Source organism: Panthera tigris, chromosome E2 (genome assembly GCF_018350195.1).
Source record: "Panthera tigris isolate Pti1 chromosome E2, P.tigris_Pti1_mat1.1, whole genome shotgun sequence".
NCBI lineage: Eukaryota > Metazoa > Chordata > Mammalia > Carnivora > Felidae > Panthera > Panthera tigris.
The window spans coordinates 44,465,648-44,492,433 of NC_056674.1; the positions used below are offsets into that span (position 1 = coordinate 44,465,648).

A 26,786-nucleotide genomic window follows, 5' to 3' on the forward strand; every position below is an offset into this window, starting at 1 on the left:
ATGTGGATGTTGAAAGATAGCAAATATTTGGTATCAAGTGTTCACGGCTTCGTTGCTTTCCCCCCACTTCTAGTTGCTGGTCATACTGGATTTTGCCCATCATAGGCGCTATTGTCTTAGGTTTCCTGTATCGTTACTACACGTCGGAAAGCAAATCCTCCTGAGGAGACAGCGTGGAAGTTGGAAAGCATATCCATTGGGAGTGCGAGATAGAGACTTGTTTGGAGGCCAAGCGATACCCTCTTCTCGAATCCTGCCGGATGTGTACTTCCCCCTTGGAACCCAGATGGTTGGCTAGACATCCACCCCAGACCTGGGGCCAGTGTCCTTCATTTCCCAGAGCCTTACTCCCAAAGCACCTGCTCGTTGTCCTGTGTCCCTGCCGGTGGCCCTTCTCTCCACTGGCTTCCACCAGCCCCCTTTGCATTTCCAGACTTGGTTTTATAATTACAATCCAGATGTCCTTGTGACATTGTCCTTTGGTAAAAATGCCTGGTGTCCAATACTTTGAATGCACATTAGACATTCTTAACAGGGCAACACTCTGGTTTTGAAGCTTTTCTTTTTCATTTTTCTTTGAAGTATATATATATACTTATATATATATATACACACATATATACATAATATATGTGTGTGTATATATATACTTAATTCTATTATTTATCATAAGGGATTTAATGAAGTAAAGTTGTGCACCTATAGCATAAAACACAACTGCCAAATGATCTCGTTCCTTGTTTATATTTATTAAAACTAGGAAGAACCATGAAATCCTCTCCTCCCTCCTAAGCTAGTCTAGCAGGTAACTCTCACCACCCCCCAAGTCCAAGTGGTGCTGGGCAGAACTGTGCTTCCGTTGCATTTCTTGGGAGTGGAGAGAAAGAGGGGAGGGGAGAGATGAATTGGGGTGATAGGGTAAATTTGTAGTCCTCTTTCTTTTGAAAAATACTGAAAACACTACTTTAGGACAGGAGTTTAGGAAAAGCACCAAAGACTTCATTTTTTTTTTTTCCACACTTCATTCTTTGCTTTGGTTTGACACCAGTTTCTAGCCGTCTTTTTTCTTTTCTTTTCTTTTCCCCCCAACCAACCATCTTTTATTGGTAAAATACAAACTTATAATTGTATCTGTAGAACTTCACTAGGGATTTCTGCTTTTAAATGTATTGATTAGCGAATTTTTTCATTCCTTCCCTGTTTTACAAAAGAGACTCCACTTGCTCTAAGATCCAGTATTTGATCTTTTGTTTGTTAGCCCCAGTAACATAACTTCTATAGTGCAGTGGCATTCGAAAGGGGGAGATCATGACAAAAGAATGTTTCCCATTTCATCTATATTTTATCTTCATGGCTCCAATTTGTGGTTTTGTTGTTTTTCTGTTGAGGAAAAAAGAAAGAAAGAAACAACAACTAGTCGTTTTATCCCTTGGATGAATGTTTAATTGAATAGTAGGGCATTATTTAGAATTCTGTTAGTGTTTCTTCTTGGTTCAGGAATTTTCTCTGGCTTATTTGACCTAACTGTTTTCCCCCGTGGAATCACCTGATGACACAGTACACTGGCTGTTTTCTGCCAACAACTGTTTGTGGTGATTTTTCTCCCAATCTTCTAAGGATTACCAGTTTGCTTCTGAGCCATTGTCCTATGTAGCAGGGAGCAACTTGGCTCCAGAAGGACCCTGGATACTGCTGTCTCCTCCCCGCTTACAGCTTGCCATGGACAGGAAAGTGCCCTGCAAGGCAGTGTCTGCCCATGCAAACTAAGAAAAGGTTCAACCCAAGTCTTGCAGCTGAGTGTATTCAGAATTCATCAAAAGAATATTAACCTTGTATTTGTACACTTGGATATAATATTATGGAGAAATTTCAGGGGATTTTTGAGAGACTTTTATATATCAGGGATATGGGAATAGTCAAACTTTTATCTTTAGAAAATTTTGTATAAGATGCCACTTTTAGACAATTTATTGAAAAAAACCTTTGGTTATTATGGAACAGAAGTGTTGATGCTCCTGCCATTTGAAGGCATACGGAAGGGTTGCCTTGAATATGAATTGGTATCTAATTGCTGTAATAATTAAGCTGCATGATTACATGGGCCACATTGGGGTAGAAATAAAGAACAAAGGAGTATTGAGGAACTGGAAGGGGAACATTTAGGCTGAAACTAAACCAGCAGATAAGTTGGATCAATTAGGAGTATGTTGGCAGTCTGTAAAATTAAATGAAAAACATCTGGCTTATAAGAAATGTTAAAGAGTGACAGCCTTAAGTAAAATTGGTGGGTTTTTTTTTTTTTGGATATTTTTAGGGTGAACACCAACACAAAAGGTATGTTTTTCTATTTCATATTGTTTGTCTTTTCCTGTTTATATCTGGACTTGTTTTTACTCAGAGCCAGAGGAAAAGGTTTTCAGACCTTGTCTCTACCATCCATGAAATCCATCCAACACCCAGGGCTTCTTTTGATCTGCTGCTAATGTGATGTCACTTTGTATTATAAAAACCACTTTTGGGTCCATTTACTGTTATTCTGCTGCCTACATCAACAGTCAGGCGAAAGGTAAAGCTAGTGTGTGAGTTTGCAGAGGTTTTTCTAAACTATCAGATAATACAGTATGTTAGCCAAACCCACCAGAAAAGCCTTGTTTGCAGAGGTAGGACTCAAATTCTCGAAACAGTTTCAACATTGGTAGGTGGTGCAAACCCCTTTGGAGAGCAAGTGGAGCCGGTCCCTGTCAGCTGAGGGTGCCCCCTAGAGCTGGTCTCTGGGGTGTTGGGTTGTTTATTCCCAGGGAAGACACAAGATGTCTGGAGGTCACGAAAGGAGAGGAGGGAAAATGGGTGCCACCAAAATAGGCATGTCGGTGCCAGGTCTCCAAAATTTCTTAGTCCCTGTCCCTCAGGAATCGGTTTTGGTTTCTAAATGACTCCACATTTGTAAGGACAAGAAAGTGGTGGTGACAAAATTGATAGTGTTTAGTTCTTATGCGACCCCTAAAGCAGAAGCAAAAATCCACGGGAACCTATAATTTGAGCCTGTAAAGTTCTTTGGGCAATTGTCGTAAATGCCCAAGTTGTGAGATAAGAGCGTCGTTGAGTTTATGCTCATTTAGTCCCGGTGTGGAACAACGAGAAATGCTCTGTGGGCCAGGCATATCATTACACACGGTGTCTCGGGCTTCACATCTCAAGAGATTATCTGGTTAGATTCCATTTTAGGAGACTGAAATGCAGAACGTTAACGTTCATAACTTCCTTCCCTGGGAGAAGTGGATTCAGACATGTCTCAACAAGAGATTGGTGGTTTTTTTGTTTGTTTGTTTGTTTGTTTGTTTTTAAGCCATCTCATTCTGTTGCCAGATATCACAGAACGAATGGGGAGTTTACTTCACATTTGGGTGTTATTCTCTGAAAGGGCCTGGTTTGGAATTTGTGGGGGTGATTTCAGAGGGAGATTCCGGTAACCCGAGTTACCAACCCAGTATCTAGCATCTTACTCATGAATTTTAGGAGCTGTACTTTTCCTGTACCTATATCCAACATGTGCTAGTTGGGTAAAATATGATTATTTAGCTTCCTTTCTTTTTACTTCACCCTCAACTGTGAACGAGTAATATTAACATTCTTTTTGTGTATTCAGTAATGGAGTTTGTTTACCTATTTTATTTCAGCATATTTTGAACAAAGATCTTTGTCTCTTTCTGCTGGAATGTGCACACAGTGAATGTTTGTTAGAACCACACACAATAAAGATACTGTTTTCCTTTTCTTGCCCTGACTATAGTTATTATTATTATTTTTTTTTTTAAAGCAGAAGTGTTGGCTCTGTAATCCTAAGGTGTTCTGGAAGAAAAGATTCTGAGAAGCATAAAAGTCACCTGTATCTATGCAAATAATTGTGTTTAGTGTAACTTGATGGGGAGTTCTATGGTTCTTCAGGACTCTTTCTGCTACTCTTTCTTTGAAGTGAGTTGCTCAGTTGATAATCACGAGAGGCAAAAATGAAGACTTGTCCTGTATTAATGGATATGAAGTGGCAACCAGGTAGACCAGTTGGGAGTTCTGTTTTTACTGAAACCATCTGGTAAAGAGAAGCCAGTACAAGGTAATAATATTTTGTTATCTGCAATGCCAGTCTTCAAATGATTGTTTTTCTTGGAAATAGCTAAACTGTTGGGGAAAATTAAACACTGAGATTGAAGTTCTAGCAAGTGTGTTAATTAAACAAGGAAAATAAACAATTTTTATAATTACCTTTAAAACATACTGATAGCCTTCTAACACTACTAATGAGACATCGTTCATTAGGGCTTGGTTATTTCACTCTCACGTGAATTAGTAACAGGAAAGGATAGTCCCATTCTTATTATTAGTGTTTGAATCTAATGTTTAATCTCCAATCCTAGTAATTCATATGACTGCAGTCTTCATGATGCTGAGTATTTGGCAGGTAATTGACAAATCCTGGTTGGTTCCTAAAAACCTGAAGTAGAAGATTGTGATTCCAATTATGTAAATTTAAGGTAAGAAATACCCACACAATCTACTAAACTGTTTGTTGGTAATTGTAGGTATTGTTGGTAACCTAACGTTAATTAGCTTAATAGGTGTCTGTACTGTGTATTTAAAGGAACACTCAGCTTAATCACATATTTTCTAGTGCTCAACAAACTTAATTTTTTTTTTAAGATTTTTTTTTTTAAAGTGGTTTCTGCACCCAACATGAGGCTTGAACTCACAATCTTGAGACCAAGAGTTGCATGTTCCACCAACTGTGCCAGCCAGGTGCCCCTAAAAAACTTTCTTTTATAAAGCATCCAGGAGAGATGAGAGTTGCTGTCAGATGAAACATGAGGATAGAGCTGTAATACTATTTATCATTTATCTTCCATATACTGTGTGCCTTGCAGTACCTTTGATGGCATTTTGGATCCTTGCCCTTACAGTATCCTTACACCGTAGATGGGGATGTCCACATTTTACCAGTGACTTGACTTGCGTGAGGCCACACAGCCCTAAACTTTCCATGTTCTTTATTGAAGGTTCTCGGATAAAAATTCAGCTTCAGCTGTACCAAAATGAATAATGTGCTTGGTGTATCTGCTGCTAGTCTTTCTATACAGGTGTTTCTGTGTGTGCTCAATGAAATGCCATCAATAATAATCATTTTCTGAATTAGTAGATTACTAAAAAATGGGCATGGTCTTAGGAGTCCCTGAAAAATCTTGGTTGTTGAAAAGAATCCTGTTGCTTCGGTGGAAACAATATATTTAAAATGATTCTCATATCCCTTGCAAAACAGCTTCTTTTTTTAATTATTTTTATTTTTATTTTATTATTTTTAATTTATATCCAATTTAGTTAGCATATAGTGCAACAATGATTTCAGGAGTAGATTCCTTAGTGCCCCTTTCCCATTTAGCCCATCCCCCCTCCCACACCCCCTCCAGTAACCCTCAGTTCTCCGTATTTATGAGTCTCTTCTGTTTTGTCCCCCTCCCTGTTTTTATATTATTTTTGTTTCCCTTCACTTATGTTCATCTGTTTTGTCTCTTAAGGTCCTCACATGAGTGAAGTCATATGATTTTTGTCTTTCTCTGACTAATTTCATTTAGCATAATACCCTCCAGTTCCACCCACGTAGTTGCAAATGGCAGGATTTCATTCTTTTTGATTGTCGAGTAATACTCCATTGTATATATACACCACATCTTCTTTATCCATTCATCCATCGATGGACATTTGGGCTCTTTCCATACTTTGGCTATTGTGGATAGTGCTGCTATAAACCTGGGGGTGCATGTGTCACTTTGAAACAGCACACCTGTATCCCTTGGATAAATGCCTAGTAGTGCAATTGCTGGGTCATAGGGTAGTTCTATTTTTAGTTTTTGGAGGAACCTCCATACTGTTTTCCAGAGTGGCTCACCAGCTTGCATTCCCAGCAAAACAGCTTCTTGAAAGCAGTTAATGAGAATTTAGATTTTTACTATGTTACTAGAAAAAATTTGTTTTAATGTTTTATTTATTTTTTTGAGACAGAGTTCACGTAAGTGGGGAGAGGTAGGGAGAGGGGACAGAGGATCCCAAGGGGGCTCTGTGCTGACAGGCTGACAACACAGAGCCCAGGGCTCAAACTGACGAACTGCAATATCATGACCTGAGCTGGACGCTTAACTGACTGAGCCACCCAGGTGCCCCAGAAACAACTTTTGATCAAAGGCAATCAATAAAAGAAAGTTGAGGACTATTGATGAAATCTTTAGGTGGCAAAGTTGAGAAGCTCTTGCATGATGACTTCACCTGTCCCATCACTCAGTCTAGGACCCTTGATAAGATTTAACCTGGAAACACATAGGTAAACTTAAAGTTTTTAAATGAGAAGTGATTGGTAATTGGTTGGCTTGAACTTAGCCTCTTCTTATCTCTACAAATCATGTGGACATCTGAGAAGTGGAAATCCTGTACTTCGTGCCATGTACCATAAGATTTGGACACGGTCATTTCCAGTTTTTGAGATTGTTACATCCTAAAAAGATAATTCAAGCTGAAGTGTGATCAAAAGAGGCACAACATAGCGCAAATAACAAATGCTGTTTGTTACAAGTGTGACATGGCATTTTTTATTCATCAGTGCCAGCCCCTCGTTTGCTCCTGGCCCTGATCTCTGTACTCAAACACTGAGGTTAACTTTATTTTTATTTTTTGTTTTAAAGTTTTATTTATTTAAGTATTTTCTACACGCCACATGGGGCTCGAGCCCACAACCCTGAAATCAAGAGTCGCACGTTCTTCCAACTGAGCCATCCAGGCGCCCCACATTGGCGTTAACTTTAGCACTACGTGGACCCGGAAAGAAAAAAAAAAGTAAAAAACCAGGTGCTTGAATTTCACTTTTCCTTAGAGAATCTTGCTTTTGCGGTTTTGTTTTTCTAGTTTCCTCATCTGAGTTTTTCAGAAAGGAGAGGTGGCATCTCCTTACAGAACAGCAGATGGTGTCCAGAGTAAAAATGAAGCTTCTCATGAATCTGCCCACTGATTTAACTACCCAAGAAGTCTGATAATCAGGAACAAATAGAGAAATGGGGGACGCTACATCCTGAACGGCACAGGAAACAGCTCTCCAAGACTCCATTTGACACCCTTTCTTCCCTGAATCCTTTAAATTTGTTTTGTTTTGTTTTTCTTTAGCTCTCATCCTAACCCCTGCCCTGCCCTGCATTGAACTACTTTGCCTTATGTTTCACTGACAAATTACAAGATAACACTTCAACTATGCTTCTCTTCATTTTAAAGTATTGTGGTACAGGGGCGCCTGGATGACTCAGTCAGTTGAGTGTTCCATTCTTGATTTCAGCTCAGGTCATGATCCCAGGGTTGTGGGATCCAGCCCTGCGTTGGGCGCCATGCTGAGCGTGGAACTTGCTTGGGATTCTTTCTCTGCTTCTCTTTCCCGTTCGCATGCATGCATGCATGCACACTCTAAAAATAAATAAATAAGTAAGTAAATAAATAAATAAATAAGTAAGTAAGTAAGTAAGTAACACAAAAATGTACCATTTAATCTGTCCTAGAAAACATTTGGAAGAAATAGAGCTGACTTGTTTATGATCTGTCCCATCCATGTGAACTAGCACAGATCTCTTCGAACATCTTTGTTGACCTTCGTTTAAGGCTAAATTCTACCTCTGGACCTTTTGTGTATGGGTCCATAAATTCGCTTTTTGTCTTAAGCTAGTTCAAATGTGTTTTGGTTTCTTTTTAAGATTTTATTTTTAAGTAAGCTCTATACCCAATGTGGGGCCCAAACTCATAACGCCGAGATGAAAGAGTTGCATGCCTTACCACTATGGCCTCTGCGATTTATCTGACCTTAAATGCCTGCCTTGGTAATGATGTCTTTGTAAGGATTCTGCCTCTCCACGTATACCCAGGTTCCCCTAGGGCAGAAACTCACTTTTTATTCTGTGCTAAGTCTACATATTTTTACAAAGAAGAAATACTCTTCATTTAAAAAAAAGATACACATTCTTTTTTCCAGAGAATAAGATAGAGAAACCGATTTAAGCTGACATAGGTAGAAGGGAACTTACTTGTTATGAATCAGTTACGAGTATCTGATGGAACTCAAGGTTGGAAGCATAGCTGGACCTCAGGAGGAACTAGGACTAGGAATCCAAAGATCAATAGGAATCAGGGTGGCTACGTTAGTTTCCAGTCCAAATGCCTAATGGGAATTAATTCCTACAAGTGAGAATGTAGTCAGCCAGATAGTATCACAGTGTCTACTTCTAGTCCCATCAAAGGCATGGGGACACAGGGTTGAATGGGAGGGGGATCACAAGGGAAGCAGTTCCCCAAGGCAGACACTGTAATCACACACTGTGTGTGTGTGTGTGTGTGTGTGTGTGTGTGTGTGTGCATGCGCGTGCATTTAAGTTCTTTGGTAATGGACCATCTGTGCCATTACCAGGGTCTTCCGCAGGGAGGAAGGCAGGGTCTTCCGCATCCCTCATGGTGCCCCGCGTTAAGCCGGGCCCTAGGGCGGGCTAAGTACATTGAGTATGATTTATCATGCTGTGTCTGAATGAACAACCATAGCCAAATTTGTTGAAGAACTATCTAGGACTCCCAAGTTGAGTTTTGAGGTGAATCCCAATGTTGCCTACGCCACTAACAACCAAAAACCCCGTTCACCCCTGCATGCCCGCAAACCATCCTGTTTTCTCTGTAAATAGATTCAGCTGCCAGTATTTATTGGTTTCCAGTAAATATTTTAAGTTTTATTTTTTAGAACAGTTTTAAATTTACAGAAAAACTGCAGATAGTGATTAAAGTCCATACTTTATTCATATTTCCTCACTTTTTACATGTCATTTTTAAATTTTAGAATAGCACATCACATTTAATTATCATGTTTTCCTTGGTTCCTCTTGACTGTGACAGTTTTGATGACCTTGACAATTTTGAGGAGTACTGGTTAGGTACGTCGTAAGATGCCCTCTATTGGAACTTGATATTTTTCTTAGATTGAGGTTATAGGGTTGGGGGTAGGAAGGGGTGGGAGGTGGGAGGAAGGCCACAGAGGTGAATTGCCATTTTTATCACATCAAGGGTATATACTATGAATATGACTTTGTGACTGTTGATGTTGACCTTGATCAACAGGCTGAAGTAGTGTTTTTTAGGTTTCTCTACTATAAAGTTCTTCTTTGATTTTTTTTTTTTTTTAACGTTTTATTTTTAAGACAGGGAGAGACAGAGCATGAACAGGGGAGGGTCAGAGAGAGGGAGACACAGAATCTGAAACAGGCTCCAGGTTCTGAGCTGTCAACACAGAGCCTGACACGGGGCTCGAACTCACGGACCGCGAGATCATGACCTGAGCCGAAGTTGGCCGCTTAACCGACTGAGCCACCCAGGCGCCCCTATAAAGTTATTATTTGGAAGGAACTTACATACTATTCCATATAGGAAGTCACTATGGGCAGCCCACATTTCAGGAATGGGGAGTTATGTTCCATCTCCTTGAGGGTGGAATATCTACATAAATTATTTGTAATTCTTACACATGGGAGTTTGGTTCACAGAATTTTATACTTGATTAATTTTTAGATGGCTTTAAAAAATTTTTTTTAGTGTTTATTTGGGGGAGGGGCAGAGAGAGAGGGAGACATAGAATTGGAAGCAGGCTCCGGGCTGCAAGCTGTCAGCACAGAGCCCAATGCAGGGCTCGAACCCACGAACCACAAGATCATGACCTGAACCGAAGTCGGACACTTAACCTACTGAGCCACCCAGGTGCCCCTAGGTTGCCTCTTTAAAAGTGTGTGTATGTATGTATGTATGTATGTATGTGTGTAAGTAACTAAGCAAGGAATCTCTACACTCACTGTGGGGCTTGAACTCATGACTCTGAGATCCAGAGTTGTGTGCTCTACTGACTGAGCCAGCTAGGGGCCCCTTTAGATTGTTTTTTGGGGTGCCTGGGTGCTCAAGTTGTATGAGTGTCTGACTTTAGCTCAGGTCATGATCTCATGGTTCGTGGGTTTGAGCCCCACATTGGGTTTCGTACTGATAGTGCAGAGCTTGCTTCAGTTTCTCTGCCTCCCTTTATCTCCTCTCATGCTCTTTCTCAAAAGTAAGTAAACATTTAAAAAAATTAAATATAGATTGTTTTTTGAGCACCCTAAAAAAATTATAACAGGGAGTTCTGATTGAACATAGTAACTCGAGTAAACTTGTTTTTCTCTGCTCCCTTCCAAAAGCCACACAAATGAGAGTAAGGTATAAAGAGAGATCTAAATCCATAGACAGTGAATGAGAGAGTACACTTTAGTTGATGAAAGATCTCAAGAAAATTTCGGAAGAAGGAAGGCCAGTAAACTTAGAAAAACAATTTAAATGCCTACAGGAAGAAAAGTCAACAGGAATGAAGTCACACCACAGATCCCTGAAAAACTCATAAATGGGAAGCACTGTTTAACTGTGAGTGTAGAAGGTGTGTAGCACCCTTGAAAACAGTGAGTTAAACTTCCCTCCCAATGCCCGCTCCACCAAACCTAGCCTGCACAGCGAGGCAACTGTTCCTCTCCTGACGAAAACTGGAGGCTTAATCCTGGGCAAAGTTGAACCTGAGACGATCCTGATGGGCGATCACAAGGCTGAGCCACGGGCAGTGGCAAGTAGAGTGGAAAGTAGGGCTTAAGTGGAAGTTCATACTAATTGCTGAGACCTCCGCCCTCACCCCTTGGCTCCTCAGATACAATAGGAATAGGAAGATTCCTCTCGGGAGAAACTCATCAGTCCAAGAGAAGATCTACGGATAAGTGACATTTGGTGGCTTCCACATGCTCACCCTGTAGTGAAATCCTTCAGTCAACAAGCTTTGCTGTTGCAAAACATCCACAAAGGTGTATGGTGCCTTGCTTAACAGTTGAATACGAATGGAGAGCCAAGGACTGTCAACCATTCTTTGAAAGCCTTAACATGATAGAGATCAAAACAAATAGGGGAAAAGTCAGAGTAAAAGATAAGGCAGAAGAAAAGCAACCAAAAAAACACAAACTCCCTGATAACTTCAGCGAGATGATACTGTGCCCACCTACTACAAACTGTACAAACCTAGGATGCGATTTACAAAGGAACATTCAAATAAAAATAAAATGGAACATTAAGAGAATGAGAATTATGAAAATTACAAATTTGAGTCCACCAATGAATGCTAAAATCAGTGGGCAAAAGCTTAAGTAGAAACAGGATATTTGCATAGCCTCTAAGTATCTCCCCCAAAGCATTTATTAGTCACAAGGACAAAAGCAGTAATTTTACAGTGAAGAAAGCTGGCAGGTGATTCAATTTAACGTCCCCAGCAATAAATAACATCATGTACCCTTGAAATGATGCCTTGAGGATACATCACCCCCACTGCATTCCCCATAATTTATAACCTCTGTCTAATCATGAGAAAATATCAGTCTCAAGTTGGCAAACGTTCTACCAAACCACTGACCGGTTTCTTCAAAAGTTGTCAAGCTCATGAAAGACAAGGAAAGACTGAAGACCTGTCACAGATTGGGGGTGGGGAGATTGACAGAGGAGGAATGACAACTAAATGCAATTGGGATCCTGGATTGGCTCCTGGAACAGAAAAAGGAAATGTCTTTTTTCTTTGTCACCAGTGGAAAAACTGGTGACATTCAAAAAAAAAGTCTGTACTTTTCTTTTTTTTTTAAAATAAAGTCTGTACTTAATAGCACTTTTGCAATGTTAACTCTTCATTTTGGTAATTGTTCTTTGGTTATGTAACATGTTGACATTAGAGGATGCTCAGTGGTGAATATATGGGAACTCTGTACTATCTTTGCAAATCTTTATAACCCTAGAATTATTTCAAAATAAAAGGTTTTTTCGTTTTGTTTTGTTTTGGTTTTTTGTTTTGTTTATTTAAAGCAGGAATAAAAAGGAAAGCAATAGCAGGATTGGAAAATAAAAATGAAGAAATCCTCCCACAAGGTAGAACAAAAAGGAAATGATGGAAAGTGAGAGGTTCACATAAGAAGATAGATACCCTGTAGGAAATCTGGAGGTGAAAATGAAGAAATTGTCACAGAAATAATACAAGAAAACATCCCAGAACTAATAATTATGATTTGGGGTCTGGAAAGGAGCCCTGAGTGCTCAGCACAATAATGAAAAAGGGACTCCTGCAGAGGCCTGTCATTGTGGAATTCCAGAACACTTGAAGGATTAAGAATAAAGTCCAAAATCACAGACCGTGGCAACACTTTGGATCACCTTGAAATCATGGTGAAACATGAAGAAATACCATCTGTGGCCATGCCACACATCAGTGAAAACAGAATCTCTGTTTCAGGGGAATCTGATTCATGGTGACAGTTGAGAACCACTGTCCCGTAAGCTTCCAAAGAGAAACAACAGATGACTTACAAAGAATCAGGAAACCTGTATCCGTGACCAACAACACTGTAAACAAGAACACCAAGCAACAATGCCTTCTGAATGAATATATCTTCTAACCTAGAATTCAGGACACTTAAGAAATCTCTTGTTCATGAGAATTAAGAATTATCACCTTTAGGGGCGCCTGGGTGGCTCAGTCAGTTGAGCGTCCGACTTCTGCTCAGGTCATGATCTCACAGTCTGTGAGTTCGAGCCCTGCATCGGGCTCTGTGCTGACAGCTTGGAACCTGGAGCCTGCTTCAGATTCTATGTCTCCCTCTGTCTCTGCCCCTCTCCTGCTAATGCTCTATCTCTCTTGGTCTCAAAAATAAATTAAAAAAAAACATTAAAAAAATTTAAAGAACTATCACCTTTAAGTCTATCCAAGGTTTGGGCTTTTTCTCAAGACTTTTTTTTTTTTTTTTAAGTGGGTGCACCCATTTTTCTGTATTTGTTATGCCTATTCCTTCCAAGCTATTCTTTCTTTTTTTAAATTTTTTTCTTAGTTTTTAAAAATATTTTTTAATGTCCATTCATTTTTGAGAGAGAGAGAGACAGACAGAACATGAGCAGGGGAGGGGCAGGGAGGGAAACACAGGATCCAAAGTAGGCTCCAGGCTCCAAGTTGTCAGCACAGAGCCCAGCACAGGGCTCAAACCCATGAATGGCCATTATCATGACCTGAGCCAAAGTTGGACACTTAACCCACTGAGCCACCCAGGTGCACCCTAAGCTATTTGTTCTTAAACACATTCTTTATTCAAGAACTGCTTAGTTTTCAGTATCTTCTGTGATCGGACCCAATACCGCCTATCAGATTTTATTACCTAGATCTTCTGCTCCCCGCCAGTCACTCCCCCTACTATCTACTACGTCCACCTGCACTTTCCCAGTGTTTGTATCCTTGAAAGTTCTTTTCCATGAGCCAGAATATCCACCTCCATCCCATTCCTAATGCCAAGTGGGTTTTTTCATGAGTTTTGATTCCTGTTGACCAGTCTGGGTTGCGAGTCGCACTGCGTCTGGTCTGAGCTCGGCGGGAAGTGGAGCCACCCTGGCGTTCATAGCAGTGCCCGCCACAGGTGCAAGGAGTGGCAGCAGATGGGAGGCACTTTTACCATGCTGGATGAATCATACCCAGACTGCACAGTCAGATGCTGAGTCTCACTCTCTCTATGAAACCTCACATTACCCCAGTCCACTCACTTCTTCCTTCTCTAAGTGCCCATCACACTCATAACCATTTTCATTCTTTGGTGCCAGACTAGTTCCTTTGTTAATCTTTCCACCTAGACTGGAGTGTCCTTGAAAGAGAGGATTGAGCAGTATACTTCCTTTGTTTCTTCCCTGTACAGGGTGCAATGTTCTACACATTGTAGGTGCTCGGAATACATTTGCTCGGTTGGAGTAGGCATAGTCGTCCCTCACCTTCCCCGCGGGCTCTTTTTTGGCAGTTTCAGTTACCTGTGCCGGCTGTGGTGTGGAAGCAGATGATCCTGCTTCTGCGGTATGGTCAGAAGGTCAGTCGTAAGCTAACACCGTGTCACAGTGACTATGTCATCCACCCCTCGCTTCATTTCCTCGTGGGGGCATTTTGTCATCTCACATCATCACAAGGAGAAGGATGTGTACAGTACAATAAGATATTTTGAGAGAGGCACCACATTCACATAACTTTTATTATAGTTTGTTGTTAAAATGGATTTTTTTTAAGTTTGTTGAGAGGGAGAATGCGTGTGCGAGTGGGGGAGGGGCAGAGAGAGAATCCCAAGCAGGCTCCATGCTTTCAGCAGTGAGCCCCCCAGTGCATGGCTCGAACTCATGAACTGTGAGATCATGACCTGAGTTGAAATCAAGAGTCAGGAGCTTAACCGACTGAGCCACCCAGGTGCCCCAAAACTGTTTTTTTAATTATTAGTTATTGTTAATCTCTTACTGTGCCTAACTTAAAAATTAAACTATATCATAGATAAGTGTGCATGGGAAAAAACATACTTAGGGTTTTGTATTATCGCTTGTTTCAAGAATCCTTTGGGGATCTTAAAACTGACTTACTGAGAAGGGGGACCCATTATATAGGGACGTAGAAAATGTACCCTCTGCTGGTATGGTAGAAATGAGCATTCTTAAAATCTCTACAACCTTAATCTGACCTTTGTAGAGCAAATGAACAAGCTCTTCATACCATTTGGGAATCTTCATTATAATGAAGGTCTGTACCTTCTATTTTGACTCTGTTGGGTCTTGGCATTGTGCGATACTCAACTTCTTTCAAAAAGGTCTGACCTATACCAGAGAGCAAACTGGGGTAGTTTGGGATTATAAATAAAAGATAAATTCCCAGTTGATATACATAGAAATAGTAAAATATATATGCCTCATGTTATTCATGAGAAAGAACTGGAATTCTAATAACAACGAACGTTCGAACATCCAGGAGTTAATTGGAAGAGTGCTGGTTATAAAAAAACAACAACCCACAATTAAAATGATTGATGATGGGGCATCTGGCTGGCTCAGTTGGAAGAGCATGTGACTCTTCATCTTGGGGTCGGGAGTTCCAGCCCCGCGTTGGGTGCAGAGATGACATAAATAAAAAATTTAAAAAAATAAAATGATTGATGATCACAGGGTATTTATTTTTACTTTGGTAAAAAGGAATACATTTTCTGAAACTGGGGGACAGGGGTTAGACCCGTTGGGATCAAATGTGTTTGATGTATTTTCCCATATTAGAACTATACAGGTTTTTTTTTTTTTTTTTTGATTAAAAGAACATTTTATTTCATTTTTTTTTTTTTAACATTTATTTATTTGAGAGGGAAAGAGAGAATCCCAAACAGGCTCCACACTGCCAGCGAAGGGCCTGATGTGGAGCTCGAACCCAAGAACCGCGAGATCATGACCTGAGCTGAAACCAAGAGTTGGCTGCCCAGCTGACTGAGTCACCCAGGCACCACCCCTCCCCCCAAATCTTTTATTATAGAGAGAGCACGAGGGAAGAGGGGCAGAGAGAGAGAGAGAATCTCAAATAAGCTCCACACTCAGTATGGAGCCTGATACAGGGCTCAATATCATGACCCTGGGATCATAACCTGAGCTGAAATCAAGAGTCAGAAGCTCAACTGACTTAGCCACCCAGGTGCCCCAGAACTGTACATTTAGATGTTATTGTGCTGATATTGTTGCCTTATAAATATAGTAGCGATTAAAATTAGAAACACTTACAGAAGTACCGGGGTGGCTCAGTCGGTTAAGTGTCCGACTTCGGCTCAGGTCATGATCTCACACGTCATGAGTTTGAGCCCCAGGTTGGGCTCTGTGCTGACAGTTCAGAGACTAGAGCCTGCTTCAGATTCTGTGTCTCCCTCTCTATGTGCCCCTCTCCTACTCGTGCTGTGTCTCTCTCTCTTAAAAATAAATAAACATTTAAAAAGTTTGAGAAAAAGAAACACATAAAAAAAATTCTTCAAGAGTAGTTTTGTGGTATGTATTTTTTTTTGAAGGATATGCTGGATATTTTACACGTCAGTTGGAATTGCCCTTGTATTCATTTTTTCTTGGTGCTGAGAATAGTGTCAGTTGTGTATTTATCCACCATGAACGATTAAAGACCCTTCTTTTCTTTACAAAATGTAAAATTATTGGTGCACATACACTCATATATGTAAAATTTATATGCATATACAGTGTGATACCTTATCTTTGAAACCTGTTTGCCATATCCACAGACATGCACATTTTACCATTTAATACAAAAATATGACTATTGTATATCATTTTTATGATCGTTTTCCACTGATGCATATAGCTTACCAACCCAGATCTTCTTTGATGATAGATTTCACCTCTGAGAGGTATTCACCAGTGCTCTCATAATATGTGACCAGCACATTGATAAAAAGGGATGTAAATATACTACATTTTGAACTAACTTAGGCAAATGAATATTAATACAATAGACATGTATGACTGATATTTATCATATTACTTATTTTAAAATTGGGATTTTAATGTGGAGAATATCCAAACTTCCAGAGGGAATGAATGGCTGTTGGGTGTTACCAAGGTAAGTGAAGGAACTGGAGTCCTTGAGGAGCCATGACTCCTGCACCTGGTAGCATTTTAATGGCATGTCCTTTGCTGCTTGCCATCACGTGACTTGTAAAGAACTGGGATTTGTCCTAAGTGTATACTGAAACATGTCTTTTGATTAACATAACTGGTAACAGACACTATCCCAATAACTTTTAAAATGATGTTTATGACTCAGTGCCCAAACAGGCAACTCAGAGAGGAAAGATCACTGGCGTTCAGAGGAGAGAGAGAGGGCAAGAGCTGCTGTGTTTATTTTGCCACGGTCCATTTAGTCTTTCCTCACTGAGAGTTACTTACCTGTAACCTTGAATCTCCAGCAGTATGTTCAGCCACAAGTCTCCACTGTTTATAACCCTTGTTACCATTTAGCGTTATAAAGCATGTTTATAGATGCATTGAGCCAGACATTTTCCATTTGTACTGTGTGGCGTTCCATAGGAAGCATTGGAGTGGACTTCTCAACATCCATCCCACCCCACATACTAAGTCTAAGACAGTTGAGCAGTCCTATCCCCCTGGCCTGATCGGTTGTACATGAGACCTCTGTAAGAAGTTTCCTCTCCAAAGAGAGAGTCACAGAAAGAAGTGGTGTGGCTCTCCTGCTACCAGCCTGAGGAGGAAGTGTGCACTAAATGGCCGAACGGAGAGATGGAAAGAACATGGGACTTTGTTGACTCCAGCCGCTGATTCAATGAACCCCGAAGCTCTCTCTACAGCAGGACTTCCATTTAGGTGGAGATCACAAATTTCCTAATGTTGTTCAAGCCTTTTGAGTTGAGGTTTCTATTACTTGCAGCTGGAAGCATCCTCACTGATGAACTATTCTTAAGAAGAATGACTCATGGGGAAACAATCCTCCCAGCTTCTGATTAACTTTGGCCTCCAGAGATAATTATCTGGGCCATCAGATGCATAAAAAAATATGGAGGTCATAGGATTAAAATTTTAGTGGTTACATTTAGGGAGAGGAGTAGTGGCTGGAAGGGGGTCTGAGAGGGGCTTCTGGAATGCTAGTGTTTCTTGATCAGAGTTGTGGTTATATGGGTGTGTGTACTTTAAGATAAATTCATCAAACCATATATCTGTGATTTGTGTACCTTTCTGCATGTAAGTTGTACTTCAATTTAAAAAGCTTGCTGAAAAATACTATATTGTAACCAGGCCTCCAAACAAGCTGTATCTTGACTGGAAGGATATGAATGGTATATTGTGGTCATTTTTTTAGGCAGCTGAATTAAGCTAGGGACATGCTTTCTTTTATAAACTTCCAGAAGCTCACTGTAATGACCTTGGGTGTGACCAGCCCACTCTAATCTCAGCCAAAATGTTTTCCCTTTTGGTTAGGCTGGGAGAGCCTCAAAGCCTTGCAAAGGAAGGGCTTCATCATTTTTAGAATGCAGTCACAATGAATATTAAAAACCCAACTAAAAACTAACAGCAGAGTCAGTCCACGAAGGGCTTTGTCAAGCCGCATTCTCTGAGAGGTATTTTAGTTATAGGGGGTCCACTCCAAGGAAACCACTGGGTTTGGAAGAATGCAGTCACGGACCTCATGCAGTTCAGGTTATTGAGAGTTTTAATTCATGGAGGAAGAGCTATAACATGCTTAGTCAGGTTTTTTGTTTGTTTGTTTGGAAGAAAAAATATATGGTCTTTGGGGACCCAATTATCTAGAGAAAGACTTGACTCCGCTACAAGAAAACTAGCTAAGGAAAGTTTCCATAAATCATGGGTTAGATGGAGAGTGGAATTGAATAATGTGACAGCAAGACTCTGGGAATACCAACCTTCATGAGGGAGAGGATTTGAAGAGGGATCCCATCATGAAACTAAATGGGGAGTATGGTTGATTGGTGGTCAGGCCCTTGGAATTCAAATTCCTGAGGGATGTAGAGCCCTGTCCTGTTTGAGCAGCCACATCGATCTGCAGAACCGGAGGCTGACAAAAAGAATGTGGAGACAATGTATTTTATTATATTCCACCTATCTCTTCAGGGTGCTTTCACACCATTATATCCTCACTACCACCTGGTGATGTAGGTAAGTTAGAACTGATCCTAAGAGAGACACTGACTAAGAGAACAGGTTCTAGAGTCACCAAGACCTGGGTTTGGTTCCTGTCTCTGTCTTGCTAGTGGAATGTTTGTGCAATCTACATAGCCTGTGTTTGTGGTTCTCTGCTTCAGAGGACATTAGGCAACGTGGAGATATTTTTGATTGTCACAACTGGAGGAGGGCCATTAGCATCTAGTGGGTAGAGGCCAGGGATACTGCTCAACATCCTACAATGCACAGAACAGCCCCCCACCACAAAGAATTGTTCAGTCCAAAATGTCAATAGTGCCACTGTTGAGAAACGCTGGGTTCTATCTGATTCTCGGTCTCTTTGTCTGTAGAATGGGGATATCAACATTATCTCATTGGGTTATTGTGAAGGGTAGATTAAATAACAGTTGACATTGGATTGTCTGTTCTTCCACCATCCCTTCCCCCTGTTCAAGGAACTGCCCTCACAGGACTTTACATCTCTACAGAATTAGATTTCTACGGGCTGAATGCCAATAACCTACAGTTCCATCTAGTTTCATGATGTTTGTCCCTAGCAGGCATTTTGCGTAGTATGACTCTGCCCCTTTGCCACAGTTGACTGGGTCAGGGGTGGACACTCGATCCAAACCAAAGCAGTCAGAATTCTCTCCCCAGGAAACTTAGTGATTTGCACTGAGAGTCAATTCTGCTAGGGTCTTGAATGGAGAAGATACAAACCTGGGAGTTGTGGGTGGCCATTTTCTCCCATGTGGTCGGGGGTGCAGTTTATAACAAAAGAGAAAATTGCAACAATTATGGAGAGAAAGGCAGCCAGAAGAGACCCAGTTCCCAAGAGTCTGTGTCCTGGCTGCTCCCTGCCCTTAGGCCCCGTAGCCCATTTCTACATCCTTGTAAGACTTTCTGCTTAACCTGGCTTCGGTTATGTGTCTCTCATGTCCAAGAGACACATAATAACCAGCGAGAACATATGTAACAGCACTTGGCATGGTGCCCAGGAATTAAGCCCCGAATAAGTGGCAATTATTATTATCATCCCATATTAGAGATAAAAAAAGTTGACACCGAGAGATTAAATAATTTGTCTCGTTGTCACACAGCTCTTTAGCAGTAAAGGTGATCTGAAATCCGGGTCTCCTCACATCTAGACTGAGGTTCTGTTCTGTCTGTTCTTTAAATTGTGAAATAAAACTTTCAGAATAGCGCATGGGTAGCTAAGTATCTAGGTGTAGTTAAAAATAACTCGCAGTGAACCTTGGTGTATCTCACCCAGGACAGGAACTAGAAAACTGGCTGTAGCTCGGAAGACCGTCCTGTGCCTCTCCCTGCCACGACTCCCTGCCAGAGGTAACCAATATCCTGTTTTTTGTTGAAATGGCTTTTAATAGTTTTTCCACCTACATGTGCACCCCTAAACTACATGATTTAGCTTTACTTGTTTTGGCATTTAGAAAATGAGACTGTACATATTCTTTTGTAACTTTTTAAAAATTTCGACACTGTATTTGTGAAGTTCCTCTATGCTGTTATGCATAGTTGTAATCCATTTATTTTCTTTCTTTCTTCCACAGTGGATTTATCCAAGCTACTGGTGACGAGCATTAGGTGATTTCCGATTTTCAGCCAGTGGTATTACCAAGGGCATCCTGGTCTGTATATGCTGGTGCATGTGTGCAGGAATGTCTCCTGGGTACCTACTTGGAGTGTACCTGTCGTATCTGAGACTTCCTCTGCTCCACATACTTGGGGGTTTGGGTTCTTTCCCAGGCACATGCCAGTACCGGGGCCAGAGGTTGAAGACAGTACTGTGTAGTGCTGTAGGACACATAGAGATTTAAAACAAAGTATCTTTCCTCAAAAACTGAAACATAGGGTTACCACATGGCCCAGAAATTCCACTCCAAGGTATCTACCCAAGAGAACTAAAAACATATGTTAATGTTAAAACTTGTACATGAATATTTATAGCAGCACTATTCAGAATAGCCAAAAGGCCCATCAATTGATGAATGGATAAACACGATGTGGTCTATCCATACAACGGGATATTGTTCAGCATAAAAAGGAATTAAATGCTGATACATGAGACCACGTTATGCTAAGTGAAAGAAGCAGGCACGGAAAACCATATATTACATAATTCTGCTTACATGAAGTGTCCAGAATAGGCAAATTTATAGAGACAGGAAGTAGATTGTGGTTGCCAGGGGCTGGGCGAAGGGGTGAAGTGGGGAGTGACCCTTATGGGTACAGGGTTCCTTTAGGAAGTGATGAAAATGTTTTGGCATTAGTGATGTTGGTCTCACAGCTTGTGAATAAACTAAAAGCCACTGAACTATAGTCCTTAGAAGGGTAAGTTTCATGGTATATGAATTACATCTTAATGAAAATGTAACTAAAAACATAGTATCTTTGCTCATTCATTTACTCAAAACGCGCGTATTACGTACGTATTAAGTACCTAAGATATGCCAGACATCCCTCGGCACATTGTTGGGAGACATTGGTCAGTGAGTTAGACACGGCCCCCATGTGGGTCAGAACCATTGTCAGAGAGCAAGTGACACATTCAAGAGCGGTCACTGAGCAGAGTTTAATGAAGGGACTGCTTGCAGAAGTATGGGCAGGGTTAAGAGGTCCCTGGGGAAGTGAGGCATTTCGGGGTTGGCAACAGACGGCAGCCATTACCGCCGCCCCCCCCCCCCAGGCCTGGGAAGGCAAGGGGAGAAAAGTGGTTCCCGGAACCCAGCAAGAGCTGCAGGAGAAGCTGCGTCACAGGGGCTGTGGCAGAGAGGGGGCCACCTACCCACGGCTCCCTCTCCCGTCTGCTGCTGGCGGGTATGGGAGCGTGGGCCACGCAGACCCCATCAGTCAGCCTCCTCAGGCCTAGAGGACAGGGGAGAAGGCTGGAGAGGGACTCTGGAGAAGCAAATAGAGACTCTCTGTCCTCACGGACTTTACATTTTCAGTGGAGAGACATACCAGAAAAATAAAAGCAACAGAATGTGATAAGCAAACAGGCTGACATGAAAGAGAGCATCTTGGTGTGTGGGTGTGTGTGTGGGGCGCGGGAAGACGACACTAGATTTCCTGCCTGGGGAGGTCTTTCCAAGGGGAAGGAGGCGGTGCCGTTTAGCTGGGACCCGAAGAATGAGCGCCTAGGTGATTCAAGTGTTATTTATTGAGATGGGGAAGCTTGGAGGAGAATCAGCTTTAGGGGAGGAAATCAAGAATGCCCTCTGGAATATATTAAAGACAGAACATACACCAACATCAAAAAATAACAACTCAAGTTGGAGTGTGAATCCACGGGACTCGGGAGAGGCCACGGCTGCGGGCTGACACCCAGGGCCTACCTCTCGGAAGCCAGGACTTGCGTGGACTGCGCCCTCCCTGGAGGTTACACCAAGTGCTGGCACAGCGCGCTGGCTCGGGGCCTCCCGCCTGCTCCCAGGCCTCCTCCCAGCATTTATTGGGACTTTGCCACATCCCAGGTTCTTCCTTCACGAAGGCGAGAAGGGCCAGGGGAAGGGAGTATCCTTTCTGAACACCAGACGTGACACATCGTCTTGACCAGGCAGGAGCTTCAGTGTGATAGCTAGGGGGGCCACAGGTAGGCCTGCCGACCACGAAGGGTCCAAAACCTACTTGGAAAGGCACCCAGGCCTGTGACTAATATGGTGGTGCTTCGGAGCACCCAGAGGGAAAAGCTGGCCCAACATCCTAGCTGGAGCCAAATCAAGAAAGACAGCAGGAGAGGAGTGAGTCTACAACTGGCACATTCTTCCTCACCCGGTGGGTCTTGTGGCATCAGCTGGAGTCCTCCTTCGGGTGCCTCTAGCCCACACAACTTGGCACACGTCTGTATTTTCTTCCATAGAGGTCTCTCCTCTCTGGCTCCTGGCCCAGCCAGTTGCCCACAGACTGGAAAACAAAGGCTCACTGCCTTCCCTAGAGACCTGGGCTTAAGGGATGGGCCTTGAGCAGGCTGGGCGGATGCTCTGTTGATTTTTTTTCCAAGTGCAGAGAATGTGACAGCCAATTCCTGTTGGAAATGGCTTTTGTTTTCTTTGGAGCACAAAGCACTTTTCCTTTCTCGTGATTGTTTCAGTTCAGGTCATGTTTAGGATGGAGATGATTTGCTAACCTAATTGCTTGCCTTTTAGATCTGTGGTTCTTAAGCTTTGGGGGCACAGATCCTACTGCAACCCTGATAAAAACCATAGACCCTCTCCCTAAAACACACACACACCCCTCCCAAATTTAACATTTAACATCAATCCTAGCAGGTTAAGATCCCTTGGGTTAAGGAAGGTCAGTCCTTCCAACTCCTCCACTCCCAATCCCCTCTGCCCCCTCTTTCTTTTCAGTCTGGATCTTAAAATTCCCTTTCTTTAGCACTTCTCAGGGGCCAGCATTTCTTGCCTGCTTTCTGCCTGAATTAATCCCAGGTGCCCAGCCTCTGAGGAGCAGGGGCCTTCGCTAGCTTCAAGCTGCTTTTGGCTCGGAGGCTCCAGTCCGGTGTCGCTCCAGTTTTTCAGGCAGCAGAATATTCCAGTGGGATTTGTAAAACTTTTGTCTCATCCGTGCCTAGCTGTTACGGAGGGGGCAGACAGCAAGAGTCTCTGCAGATTCTAGACGAGGGGGCACAGCTTTGGATGAGACTAGGGAGACAGGCGTTGTCTGGTTTTGTTAAATTCCAGAAGCAAGTCAGTTTGCCAAAATTGCCAAAAATAAAAGGACTGTCTAGACACATATTAGAAGCTCTCCTATGAAGACAGACCATCCTGAAGATCATGGATTTATGCTTAAATGGTGAGACAAAGGGGGTCATTTAAGTAACAAACAGGTATTGTACCTGCTGGTGCTCTAGGCGGGTTCTAGGCCCCTGGTGGGGGGGGGGGCGGGGGGCACGTGGTGAATGAGACAGACAAGGCACCAGAGAACTTTAGGTAGTGACAAGTGCAAGTATGAAAATAGGACGAAGTGATAGATGTGACCATGCGGCCGCCACGACGAGAGAAGATGTCTCTGAGCAGGTGGCACTGGAGCTCCAGCCTGATTATTGAGAAGGGAGCATCCACCGGGAGGAAGCGAGCTCCAGGTGGAGGCAGCGGCCGCTGCAGGGCCTTGAGGCTGGAACGAACTGGTGCGCGCGCAGAGGAAAAGAAAAGCGCTTGTGGACGGCGCGGTCCGAAGTGGGGAGGGAGGGGAGGGAAGGAGAGAGGCAGGCGGTGGGCAGATGGCTGTGTGCTTTGTCGGAAAGACGACGAAGGGTCTAGAGCAGACGTCTGATGTGATGTCATTTGCAGTTTGGGAACGGGCCTCCTGGAGAGAAGCACATTTGGAGAGAGCCAGAGCGAGCGGAAGTGGAGGCAGCGCGAGGCCGGTCGTGGGGGCCAGGTGAGGGGGGGGCGAGGATGGCGGCTCAGGCCTCTCGGTGGCGCTCCAGTCGGAGAGAGGAGGAGGCTGTTTTCCAGGTGAACGCACGGGGTGCATAGTATAATGCACGGGGTGCATAGTATAACGTTAAGACTCCATGGAAACTTAAGTTTAATACGTTTTCGAAGGGCCAGGGCTATGTTGTTCTCGCTCTTGGCCAGTCCAAGGCTTCCTGTTCGTGCCCTTCCAGGAAAAACAATGACAAAGATACAAATCCTCCAGAAGAGAAAGTTGCTTGGCTGTTCTTGTCTCTGCAGAATGTCAATGTGCTTGGCAGGCAAGAGGAGGGGAAGGACAGCGGATATGTATTAAGTGCCGACTGCATACCTTGATCTCATTATCCAAGAACCCTGCAAGCCTCACCTTTTTTTTTTTTTTTTTGAGATGAGGAAACAAGTTCAGAGAGGTTAGTTTAATTGTCCAAGGTCACATAGCTAACAAGTGACAGGGCTGGGATCCAAACCCAGGTCTGTCTGAGTCCAGTTCCTTCCACATCGGGCCTTGGGCTGGCGAGACCAGGTGAGCACACTGAGTAGGCCTGAATGGCCCCGAGGCTCCCCAGGGTTTTAGCTACTCCTCGGATGAAAGCTGGTCTCTGTTGGGGGTCTGCTGACTTTTCCAGACCCTGGGGGTGTGCTGGGTGCAGTGATGTGGAAGAGTCATGTTTTAAGACAGTCCCAATGGTCGGAAGATTTCCCAATGCCAGCGAATCTAGTAAAGACAGAAGGAGTTTGGGTCTTGAGACAAGCTCATTAGCACTCATTCCGTTTGGGTGAAATCAATTAGGGCTAACTGGAAGGTACAGCCTCTGCTCTCTGTTGACTCTTGAAATGAGAGACTGATGGTGGCTACCAGTTATCACGGAGGCATGCTCAGGGGCAAAGACTCTGATGACAGAGTCTAGGCTGTGAATCCTGCCCCTGCTGCTCTGTGGCCAGTTGCTTGGTAGGAGGACTCTGCAGGGTTCTGGAGGGTGACCGTGTGTGTCACCTAAGACCCCTGTGGGTCTCAGGCAACTCAGAACGGACTGGGCCTTGCAGGTTCCACCCGGCCTGACTGCCCAGGCCTGCGCCAGAGAACGACCGGGCGACGTGCCCAGTGACGGCACAAAGGAAGAGCCTCACACCCCGGGTTACACCCAGGGTTACACAGAGCAGCATGACACTGTGACCTTGTCTTCGGTGCTTTTACCATCTGCTGGGTGCTGCCTACTAGACTACAAGCTCAGTGCGGGAGGCCTTTTCTTCTCTCTTCTTGTTTCCGCTGTGCTTGAGTGGGTTACCTGAGGTTGGCTGACAGATATGTCTGGATCCTCCAGGACTGGACACGTCAGTGGGAGTTAGAAGCCCAGCAAGAGGAAACCAAGGCATTAGGAAGAGTACGTTTTAGGATCAGGTAAAAACTAGCTGCCAGCACAGGGAGGGAAGCCTTGGTTTTCCCATCTGTGGAATGAGGCGATGAGCATGAGGTCGTGCACCTAAGTGCTTAGCAGAATTCTCGGCACATAGCGCCCACCGGAGTGAGTGCATAGCGCTTCTACAACCACCCCCGGCGCCTTGCGTGGTTCTTCATGTCTCCGTGGGAACTTTTACATTTTTTTTGACTGTGACCCACACCACAACCTTCTAATGTGTGTGCATGTCTCTTTAAATATAACCGAACTATAAATTTTGTGAACTAAGACCCTTACTATGTGTGATGAACTTTGACGGTTTGCATTGTGTTCAGTTTTGTTGAAAGAATCCTGAAGGGGCAAAGGGTTACTTTCTGGGGTGACCGACATATTCTGTATTTTGATGAAGGTGGTGGTGGCATGGATGTCTTTGCCCAAAATCGTTGAACTCTGTATTAAAATGGGTGCCTTTTATTGCATGTCAGTTAGATCTCAGTAGATTTGCAACCCTCTAATTTTTATTGAGATACAATTCACATTTCACAAAACTCACCCTTTTAAAGTGGATACTTAAGTGATTTTTAGTATAGTCACAGAGCAACTGTGACCACAGTCCAAGGTCAGAACATTTTCATTACTCCAGAAAGAAGCCCCGTACCCATTAACAGTCACTTCCCATCCCCCCAACCCTAGTCCCTGGCAACCACTAATCTACTTTCTGTCTCTGTGGATTCGCTGGTTTCAGTCTTGCGTGGCCAGGAGAGCAGCCTTTGAAGTTAGACTGGTTACTGGGCCTCTCAGGGGCCACCACTCACCACAACTGGGATTTCTCTATTTGGTCCTGGCACTGGGTGGTGAACTCCAAGAGCATCAGAGACGCTGGCAGATGACTCACACCCTGTGTCCCCACCTCCTTCCTACTACACAGACCCCAGGCCCGTTCAGTCCTCCGGAAGTGCCCCTTGCTCTCCTGGTGAAGATCTGGACGATGATGCACCAGTGAAGGAGTGGAGAATGGACTTTCCAAAGTCCATGGGCAAACCCATCACAGAAATGCAAAGAAGTAAGTAAGGTCTCAGAAATGTGTCCAGCAAGGTGGGGGTTGGGAGTGGACTTGGAACAGAGGTTGGGCAAGATGAGTAAGTTAAGGGGCTGTTGCCAGCCTCCTGGAGGACGGGGGACCTGGAGGTGGCTCGTGCCCCATGTATCTGGCTCTTTCCCACACCAAGACTCCACCCAGGACTATGGAAATGGTCCTCACTCCCTCCACCCCCACTGCCTTGGAAAGGTGTGGCCAAAGGAACAGCTGAGGAAGGGAGAGGTTGAGAAGCAAAGGGGC

At 43.2% G+C, this 26,786-nt stretch overlaps 1 protein-coding gene across 3 annotated transcripts in view; it reads left to right on the forward strand.

Annotated features, from left to right (window-relative positions):
* The window catches only part of LOC102955728 (cytochrome b5 type B), a 109,065-nt gene that overhangs the window by 33,437 nt on the left and 48,842 nt on the right, over nucleotides 1-26,786 (forward strand). Inside the window, exons 5-7 of one of the 3 annotated variants that reach the window (XR_006212079.1) lie at nucleotides 19,886-19,959; nucleotides 20,184-20,217; nucleotides 26,376-26,510. Coding sequence is in view for 2 of the 3 variants with exons in the window: in XM_042970205.1 (XP_042826139.1) it covers nucleotides 74-298 (225 nt within the window). In the remaining variant the exon portion in view is untranslated. Of the gene's footprint in view, nucleotides 1-73; nucleotides 3,775-19,885; nucleotides 19,960-20,183; nucleotides 20,218-26,375; nucleotides 26,511-26,786 lie in introns of those variants that run through there. The other 2 variants (XM_042970205.1, XM_007090357.3) reach the window with 2 other exon arrangements.